Here is an 11329-nt window from a genome sequence, read left to right on the forward strand (position 1 = left end):
CTTATGGTTTATGACAACTTATATTTGCTTGACACTGTTGCTTCTTATAATGAAACCTTGAATGTGGAATCACGTGGTACTAAGCGTAAAATGGATTATGAAAAATCAAGTTCCTTATGGCACAAACGGTTAGGTCACATCTCTAGAAATAGAGTTGAGCGACTTGTATCTGATGGAATTTTAGATTCAATTGATTTTTCAGACTTTGATGTTTGTATTGAATGCATCAAAGGCAAACAGACCAAAACAAAGAAATTGGGTGCGAAAAGAGCTACCGATGTCTTAGAGTTGATACATACAGATATTTGTGGGCCATTTCCTACACCTTCTTGGAATGGTCAACGATATTTTGTATCATTCATAGATGATTACTCAAGATATGCGTACCTATTTCTACTTCATGAAAAGTCTCAAGTGTTGGACGTGTTCAAATCTTTTAAGGCTGAAGTTGAGAATCAGCTTAGCAAAAGAATAAAGCAAGTCGGGTACGGCCGTGGTGGTGAGTACTATGGCAGATATGACGGATCAGGTGAACAACGTCCAGGACCTTTTGCCAGATATCTAGAGGAGTGTGGAATTGTCCCACAGTACACTATGCCAGGATCTCCTAGCATGAATGGTGTTGCTGAAAGACGAAACCGTACTCTTAAAGATATGGTAAGGAGTATGATCGATCATTCAACCTTACCGGAATCACTGCGGGAGAGGCACTTAAGACGACGGCCTACATTTTGAATAGGGTACCAACTAAAGCGGTGCAAAAACACCTTATGAGCTTTGGACAGGGCGAAAGCCTAGTCTTAAGCACTTTCATGTTTGGGGATGTCCAGCTGAGGCCAGGCCTTATAGGCCAAATGAAAAGAAGCCGGAACCCAAAACCGTGAGCGGCTACTTTATTGGATATTACGAACGATCTAGGAGTTTCAAGTTTTATGATCCCAAAGTAAAGAATATATTTGAAACGGGAACTGCAAAGTTCTTTGAGGATATTGAGTTTGGGGGGAGAAATACGGTTAAAGACTTTGTTTTTGAGGAGGATTTAGAATCACCCACTTCTCTTGAAGATGAGTTGATTCCTATTCCAATAGTTGCTTTTGAAAATATTCAGGATTCCATTCCTAATATTGATCAAGTTTTAGATCAAGAGCAACCAAACATAGTCAATCAAACCCGGAGGTACAAACTCAACAACCTCGAGAACAAGTGCCTTTGCGACGGTCCACTAGAGAAAGAAGAAATGCTATTAATCCAGATGAATACATAGTGTATCTTCAAGAACATGAGGATGGCAGTGGCATGATGGAAGATGATCCAATCAACTTTCATCGAGCCATGAAAAGTTCTAACTCTCAAAAGTGGAATGATGCCATGAATGAAGAGAAAAAGTCTATGCAAGACAATAAAGTTTGGGAAGTTGTCCCATTACAGAAGGTGTAAAACCAATTGGTTGTAAATGGATATTTAAAACCAAGAGGGATGAAAATGGTAATGTGGTGAGGTTTAAGGCACGTCTTGTAGCAAAAGGCTATACTCGGTAAAGAAGGCATTGATTATAAAGAGACTTTCTCTCGGTTTCATCGAAAGACTCTTTTAGGATAATAATGGCACTTGTTGCTCACTTTGATCTTGAGTTACATCAGATGGATGTTAAAACAGCGTTTCTCAATGGAGACATTGATGAGACAATTTATATGGAGCAACCAGAAAACTTTGTGGTTGGTGACCCAAAGAAAATGGTTTGCAAATTAAAAAAATCCATCTATGGACTCAAGCAAGCTTCCCGTCAATGGTACCACAAATTTCATCAAGTGGTTCTCTTATTTGGTTTTGAGATGAATGCTGTTGATGATTGTGTGTATCATAAGTTTAGTGGGAGTAAGTGTATATTTCTGGTTCTATATGTCGATGACATATTGCTTGCCACTAATGATATAGGCTTATTGCACGAAACCAAGAGATTTCTATCGAAGCATTTTGAGATGAAAGATCTTGGTGACGCCTCTTTTGTTTTAGGAATTCAAATACATCGAGACCGTTCTCGGGGTATTCTTGGATTATCACAAAAGGGCTATATCGATAAAGTACTCAAACGGTTTGGCATGCAAGATTGTAGACCAGTGATACCCCCGTCGTTAAAGGAGACAAATTTTGTCTTAAACAATGCCCTAAAGGAAGCCTTGAAATTCAAGAAATGCAAAAGATTCCTTATGCTTCAATTTGTTGGGAGTCTTATGTATGCTCAAGTTTGTACGTGTCCGGATATTAGCGTACATTGTTGGAGTGTTAGGCGGATACTTAAGCAATCCAGAATTGATCACTGGAAAGCGACCAAAAAGGTTATGAGATATTTGAAGAGAACAAGAGAGTACATGCTAAAATTTAGGAGGTCAGATCACTTTGAGATCATTGGATACTACGACTACGACTTTGCGGGATGCCAAGATAGTAGGAGATCTACTTCGGGCTACATATATACGGTAGGTGGTGGAGCTATATCATGGAGGAGTGCAAAACAAACACTCATAGCTTCATCCACCATGGCAAACAGAATTTGTTGCATGTTATGAGGCATCCAACCATGGTATATGGCTGAGGAACTTTGTCACTGGGCTGCGCATTGTGGATGGAATTGAAAGACCACTTAAGTTGTATTGTGACAATAAATCAGCTGTATTGTATTCCAACAACAACAGGAGCTCGACGAAGTCAAAACACATTGACATCAAGTTCCTTGTTGTAAAAGAAAGGGTACAAAGTGGGCAGATTTGTATAGAACACTTAGGTACAAACTCCATGATTGCAGACCCCCTTACTAAGGGTTTGCCACCCAAGGTCTTTCATGAGCACACTGCTCGTATGGGTGTTTTAGATTATGAAGATATCTAGATTCAGTGGGAGTTTGTCTTTAGTGTGTTTTATTTGTTTTATGAAACATGTGTATTTGGATATTTTTCTGATCAGAAATTATGTTATTCAGTTTATTTCACTTTGTACATTTAAGCTAAAGTTTTGATCTCCATAAAGTAAAGTAGGACCAATTGAAAATTGACATGAATAGATCACCATGCATGTAATTTTCATACCACATTATCATGATTGATCTATGTCATTTGGCTATATTGATGTATGTGACCATTGATGGGTTTAGTTGTGATTGATACAACGAAAATCGCTTTGATCCTATGTTGATATAGTTAATGGACGAGATTGCACATGCCTATGGTTATGATGACAAAGTTATGAGCTCAATAAGGTTAACACATTTATATGTATACATATGTGACCCAGTGGGAGATTGTTAGAATTTATTGGGGTCACAATTGTATATATAAAATGTGTGTTGGGTCATCAAATAAATAAGTCAAAGTTATGTGGTCTATTCTGGAATAAAGTTTATGACTTAAGGGCATGATTGTCATGATTTTAATATGTGGATACCAATTAGACAATTTCTAATTTGATGAGGGGCCAAATTGGAAATAGTCAAAAAGGATTAATTTAAACAGGTATTGGTCCCCATTTTTTGCATCGCTTCATATCGTATTCTTGAATCCCCATCATCAAGAAAACTCAAGTTCCAGAGAAAAGGTTTTGATGCAAAAAATTGGAAGATCATACCAATTTAAGGTTATTACAAAATTGATTCTATGGACTCTGGTACGCTTCCGCTATTCCTTAATTTTATTGTTTGATTCTCTTGAATTAATTAGGGCTATATACAGATTTACAGTATTTCTAACAAAACAACCTATGACCTAAAACATAAATAAAGTCATATAGACAAGAGGGCACAACTGGTCCATCTATACCCACCGACCACCACCATATATATTTATGGAAATTTCTGTACACTCCTAAGTAAAGAGTTGTTCTAGTAGATCCTTAACTATTTTCTTGAGAGTTTTTTTTGTTTATAATGGTATATATTGTAATTATTTAAGATCACTCGTATAAAAGAAATCATGTGTGCAGTAAAATATGTAAATTTTATTTTTTACATTATAAGTTACTTAATTTTTTCTAAAATAAGGGTAATTTTTTAACAAAGTATATCATCATAACAAAAATTATACGAAAAAACTCTCAAAATAGATGAAAAATACTAAAACACCCCTTTAAAAAATTTCAGGGTAGACTTACACTTATATATGGGAAAGAAAACAGAGCAGTGGGCAACAAGAGAAAAGGCAATAATAATAAGTGAGAAACTATATATAACTTTGAGGTAATTAACTAAAAACTTAATAATAATAACTGCAGTTAATTAATTATTCAACTCAGGAACAAAACAAACAAAATCTAATTTAAATCATCATCATCATCATCATAAGAAACTGTGCAAATAAATTCTTAGCAGTTTCAGTTCGCCGCATCAAACATTTATATATATATATAGGCAGGTAAAGGTAGCTTGGGTTAATGGTGGGTTGGATGGATGTGAATAAAGATTTAAGCTTTTACACGTGCCAACTCTCATCATAATACCATTGCCAAAATACAATGGCTAACTTCTCACACGTACCACCACTTACATATATATTATTCTCCTCAATTTCACTACTCTATTGCTATTACTGTAATTCTATTATATAATGTTAAAAGATTATGAATAAAATGAATAAAAATTAAGACTTTTTCCTAATCTTCCTAATATTGTATCCTTGGTATTTCCATTGAGATTTATCAAAAAAAAAGTAAATATATAATATAAACCATAAGAGTTAGGTAACTTAAACTACTTTAAGAAATGCCATATATGCTTTTTTTTTATATATATATATATAAATAATAATATAGCATATATGAAAAAGAAAAAGAAAAAAAGCTATACATACAATTTGGTTTTTTCTTGTTTGGAAATTATGCTCAATTAATTCATAATTTTATATTTTCTCAAAATGATAATTTACAGCTCCCGAGAGAAAATCACATCACCAAACTCCCAAAAAAAAAAGCTCAAAATTACAAAATCTTTTTTTTTTTTTAATTTTTAATTTTGTTTTTCTAAAAAAGGAAATTACTTTAATGGGTCTGATGTTCAAGAACAGAGTCACTACTACTACTACTACCACTTTCAGTTACCGGAACATTCTTCTCCGGCACCGGCGCCGCCGTCATTTCCACCGATTTCCGATCATCACCCTTCTGACCACAAACACAGCTACCGTTATTACTACTGGAATCTCCGAACGAAGAAGAACGACTCGAAACAGGGGTAGCTAAGAAAGTTGGTTTAACTTGACCAGCCATGATAACCAATATCTTTTCTTCAAACACAGGTGGCGCCGTCACCGGTCGAGATTTCTCATCGGCTCCGTCGCCGGCCTCGAGATCTCTGTTGTCATCGTTGTTGTTGGAATCGTCGCCGTCGAGGTAACCGGAGAGTTTCCAGTATGAGCAAGCGAGAATGAGGAGAGCGAAAGCTATGAGACCCAACATGGCTGCTAAGCCTCCGAAGAGGTAGGGAACTGGGGAATGCCATGGCGAACGTGGGGATGTTGAAGGTGGTGACATGGCTGTGGCGTTGTAGGGTTCTCTGTAGGCCATTGAAATCGGAAGAAGAAGAAGAAGAAAGAACAGAGAGAGAGGATTTTTTTTTTTTTTTTTGTGAAGAAACGAAAGCGTTTTTTGGTTTGGGGATTGGGAAATGAGTATTGACAAGTATTTATAGACAATAATAATAATAATAATAATAATAATAATTGAAACTTTTCTTAATTTCTCTGTTTTTTTTTTTCTTTCTTGGAAAGAAATAATATGAGAAATGCTAATAGCACTCCTAATGTATGGATAATAGCTATAAAGTTAAATTATAGTTTAAAATTCTTAAAAATAACTCTTTTTATAAATGAATTATAATATTTTAACGGTAAAATATTTTATTTTACGATTTTGTTATAGTCATAATCTTTTTTGGTTATTAAATGTCAACTCGAAAACACATGTGACATATTATTGGAATAAGTATTAAATAAGCTATAGAAATATGTTGCCACGTGTTTCTGAACTGGTATTTAACGGGCTTAATTGGCACTTAACAGTCAAAAAAGAGTACGATTGTAACAAAATTGCAAGATAATGTACGTTTGCTGCTATTTTTTTTATTAGCGTCATATGTGTAACAATTACAAATATTAAAGAAGTTTTGTCGTAAATATTCCTATTTTAACTCATAGTGCATCTTCACTTTTAGTTAAAATATACCTCTTAGCTAAATATTTATTATTAGTATCTTTTTGTTATTTTTTTTCTCTTTCTTTCACATTATTTTTATCAATAAACACGTAAAAATAAATTAAATAAATAAAGTTTTAAAAAATATAATATCTAAATTATATAGAGAAAAAAAATAGAATAGTTGATGTATAATGTTATATAAAAGTTTGAGGTTACATAGAAACGTAGATTTTTTTTTGAAGGAAAGTATGTATTCAATTAAATAAAATCAGCTATTACAGGAGTACTAATAAATTTAATTAGGACAAGCATATGTCCACAACTGAACCCCTACCGAACTAGTAACAGATTTTGCTAGTGCATGGGCACACCATTAGCAACACGTGAAATGGCACGACAAGAACCACCACCAACATCAGCTAAAAGAGAATGAATCTCCTCAACAATAGGTTTAAACATAATAATAGACGAAGGACAATTTATCCAAGAACTAACGACAAAGGAATCCGTACGTCTCAACCCGCACCAAGTTGTACCCCAATCTGGCCGCCCATAACAGGCCCGTATGCACCGTAAGGAGCTCCGCCATTACCACCTGAAAATCCCCAACTCCTCCCATGACCCACGCCGCCCACACCACACCCCAACCCCCACGAATAACCCCACCAAACCCAGCGAACCCTCTTCCCGGCGTGACTGCAGCATCAACCAATAACACGAACTCACCCATCTCCGGCGGATACCAACGAGCCGGGCATACCAAACTTCCCCCTCTCCCAGCCCGTCCCAACACCCCACCAGCAACCCCGTCACCCACCCCAGAAAAACCACCACGAGGGCCACCCAAAACCCGAACATTAGAACGCCCCGCCGCCCCTGAAACTCCTCCAACGCATCCTTTGCTAACTCGAATATCAGATCTTGTCTTGATTGTTTCTTCCCAAACAAAACGGAGTTTCTATCATACCACACCCACCACCAAATCATGGCCGACAGCTCAAAATTACTCTGCTCAATCACCGCAAATAAGCAAACCAGCAGCTCCGCCAATGAACCATTCCTACACCGATTTAACTCACTCCAAACTCGAAGCTTTGACCAGATAGGAAGCAGAGAATAACAGAACACTAACGCATGTTTCGGAGTCTCCGTGGCCTCACCACATCTGTGGCAAATCGATTGAACTGGAATCTTACGTTTGATAAGTTGGGAATTGGTCGGGAGAGCCCGATGATACATTCGCGAGAGAAAGATTTTGACTTTCTCTGGTATCTTTAAATTCCATAGCCCATTCCACCAAGAAGATTGATTCACCGAAGACCCGCCATTCCTTTCATTCGCCAAATTAAGCGCAACCGCATACCCACTCTTCACTGTATAGCACCCATTGGAACTGTAATGCCAACACCACTGATCTTCACATCCCCCCCTACGCAACGGGATGCTAAGGATGACATCGATATCCAACCATAAGAAACATTGGGATAAGGCATTAAGATCCCAAGCCCCATCCCCATTAATCGATTCTTGAACCAGCACATTACCACTCGGCGCAGCCGTAATTGGTCGAAACGTTCTAGGCTGAGGTATCCAAGGATCACGAAACGCATGAATACTTCGCCCATCCCCCACAACCTTCCTTATCCCTGTTTGCAACAACTCGAGGCCCCATATGAGACTAGACCACAGATGAGACGAGCCATGATGATCTTTAGCCTCCAAAATTAAAGTCTGCAGAAAATACTTATGCTTCAAGACAAGAGCAGGCAAGGAGTTCGGTGACTGGAGTAACCGCCAAACTTGCTTAGCTACCATAGCTTGATTGAAAAGCATCAGGTCTTTAAAGCCCAACCCCCCTTTGACTTTGGTTGGCAAACATTGTCCCATCTCACCCATGCAATTTTCCTCTTATCACATTTGGTACCCGACCAGAACTGTAAAGTAATAGATCGAAGCTTATCGCACGTCGCTACAGGCAACTGAAACATGCTCATCAGGTAATTTGGAACTGCTTGCAGAATTGCCTTAATAAGAATCTCTCGGCCACCAGCTGAGAAGAATAGGGTATAGAAGCTAATGAACCTTAAGGTGTCAAGTAGGGTTGGACATCCGATCCAATCCAAATTTTTTTTCTTAATCCGAACTAATCCAATTAGTAATTAGATTTAGAAAATTATCAACTGATCTAATCTATTTAGAGCTCAAAAATCAATCCAATTACTAGTTGGATTGGATCAGTTTTTTTTTATTAAATATCTAATTACACACTTAATTTTTAACATTAATTAAAAAACATAAAGAAAAATACTTAAAAACTATATATAAAAAACCTTCATTTAAGTTTAATACTACATAAATATATCATCCTCACAAGTTTAATGCAACAAAAAATTTGAAATAACTAAAATAACGCTACCAACTAATAAAATAGAACAAAATATTATGAAAATAAATACACAAAACAACTAATTATTACAAAAGTGATGACTCCAGTGTATTAATTAAATTTTGATTATACAATTAAAAATTAACGATTATTTAGTTAAAGTTGAAAAAAAAAATTGGTGTAATTTGAGTGTTAGTGTTTTTTTTTAATATTAATTATTGAATCAAAACATATGATATGGAATGTATAATGCATCTATAAAAATGAATGTAATGACACATACTTTTTTTTTTATTATTATTATTTTAATAAAAAAAATGGTTTTAATCTTAATTTATTTTATATGATAATAAAATAATTTACGATATTCTCTAAATTTTTTTTTAAAAAAATTATAGATAATTTAACTTGTAAAAAATAAAATAAATTTTTGAATCCTACTTTTTGTATTATTAATTATTTTGAATTTTTTAAAATTTATAACATAATATCTTAAATAATTACTACATACATCATCATATAAAAGATTAAATTTATAAGTTTTCGAAAATATAAATGATTATATCGGTATACTTTTACTGATAATTTTTTAATCACAATAAAATTATAATATAAATATTTTTTAATAATAAATAAACCTCTACAAAATAAAAATTCTAGATACATTATAATAATGTTGTATAAAAATTATTTGCTAATTAAGTGTTATTTTCTCATATTTGGTTAACATATTTTTTTTTTTGGGGTAAGGATTTGATAATATAATGATTAATTAACTGAACTATAGAAGTTTCCATTTATATAAAGTTGACTCAAATAATTAAAGTATAGTGTTAACCATTAAATTTAAATGTTACCCCAAAAATAATAAATTAGTTATTATGATATTATTATTTTTTTGTTGTGGGTGAAAAATGATGTCAGATTGCATGAAGATGAGGAGTGAGAAGGGTATGTATAGTGTCTCTAGGTTGTTTGTTTGTTTGTTGGGACTTATGTGAGAGAAATAAAGAGATTATTATTATTATTATTATTATTATTATATGGAATAGTGGAAAAGCACTTAATAATATTAAAGGTTAGGGGTAGAATTGGAAAATAAAGAGTATTACGTGGAAGTGTGTCCCACCTAAACATGACACGTCAGCAAACGTACCGTACAAGAATTGTACAGTACATAGGATATTATTACCGCCCCCTGAAACTGTGAAAATGGTTGGCTCTTAATTATGCTCTCTTTGGTTTGGTGTATAATACTAACAGTAATGTTATTAAGCATCACCATTGCTATTTTATAAATAGCACTATATAATTGGTTAGTGATATTTTTTAAAAGTTATTTTTTAAAATTATATGAGACTCAATACTTAATTATACCAATAACGATATGATACTAAGAAGAATGCTAGACACTAATGACACCTTTAGTAATTCTCTATATAAAGGTGCCAAATACTTTCTACAGGTGATCTCCCAACTATTAGTTAGTAATATTTTTTAAAAGCTATTTTTTTAGATTATATAAAACTCAATATTTAATTATAACAATAGCGATATGACACTGAAGAAAGTATTAAGCACCAATAATATTTTTTAGTAATCTAACGACTATCTATTTTTTTTATAAAAAATATTTTTATCTTCGGAATTATTATGAACATTTATCTTTTGTGTATTTGTTTAAAATTTTCTCTTCAATATTATATTTTACCTTACCAAGTATTATTATTACAGAATATATTGTTCTCCCCAAACTTTGAACAGAAATAAATAATAATTAATTTTGTATATATTATAACAAATAAGAGTAGTATATTATATTATAACAAATAAGAGTAGTATATCTAACGGCAATTCTTGGTTTAACGATTCTTTTTTTATTTAGCCTTACACGATTAACTTAACAGACTGTTAACGTTAAACGTTAACAAATAAATAAACCCAATAATTAAACCCAAAAAATTAAACAATCTTTTTTTAAATTAAAAAAAATATCTTACCCACATATCTCTCTAACAAATTCTACTATTTTTGAAATTTTTTTACACAGCTAAATTCAAATTTCAAAAAATAAATCCAATAATTAAAGCAAAAAATTACATATCTCTCTAACAAACTACAAACGCTTTGCTTATTCTTAATTTTGTAATATTTATTTTTCTTAAATATGTTCTTGCTCCTATTATTTTAAGAACTGGAACAAATGCAACATATATTATAACCTTATTATTATTGTTTCCAATATGTTTTACTGGACATAAAACTTTAATTTAAATTTATTATTCAAATTTCTCTAAATTAAATATTATTTATTTTTTATTCATTTATTTCCTTCCGAACTCATAATATAATACTCAATATAAAACATAGTATACGTGCATCGCACGTAACAATATACTAGTAAAAATATATATGTTACTTTTTCAGTCGAGTAATAAATGAAGAAACCAAATATATTGTTTATTAATTTAATTATTATAAATGAAAATATATTTGGATAACATTCCAAGATTATATAGTTATATTTATAATCCGTTCATTTTTTGCCACTTTTTACATTTATTAAAACGGATTTTTCTTCAGTAAAATATTTTTTTCTTGAATAATTACGCTTCATTTTTATATATATAATTATACTTCTTTTCAAAAAAAGATAAAATCCTCTCCAATAATAGGATAATATTAGTTTGAATTTACTCGAATATCATTATATACTTTTGCAATTTGTATAAATATTTCAAGCAATCAGATCCCACGAACTCTTTT

At 33.0% G+C, this 11329-nt stretch overlaps 1 protein-coding gene across 1 annotated transcript; it reads right to left on the reverse strand.

The window, feature by feature from the left end:
- Positions 1–4739: 4739 nt before the first annotated feature.
- Positions 4740–5702, reverse strand: LOC115724465 (protein GLUTAMINE DUMPER 3). The gene has a single exon (XM_030653756.2). The coding sequence runs from the start codon at positions 5545–5547 to the stop codon at positions 5023–5025; it is 525 nt and encodes a 174-aa protein (XP_030509616.2). The 5' UTR covers positions 5548–5702; the 3' UTR covers positions 4740–5022.
- Positions 5703–11329: the final 5627 nt, after the last annotated feature.

Source organism: Cannabis sativa, chromosome 6 (genome assembly GCF_029168945.1).
Source record: "Cannabis sativa cultivar Pink pepper isolate KNU-18-1 chromosome 6, ASM2916894v1, whole genome shotgun sequence".
In the NCBI taxonomy this organism is placed as follows: Eukaryota; Viridiplantae; Streptophyta; class Magnoliopsida; order Rosales; family Cannabaceae; genus Cannabis; species Cannabis sativa.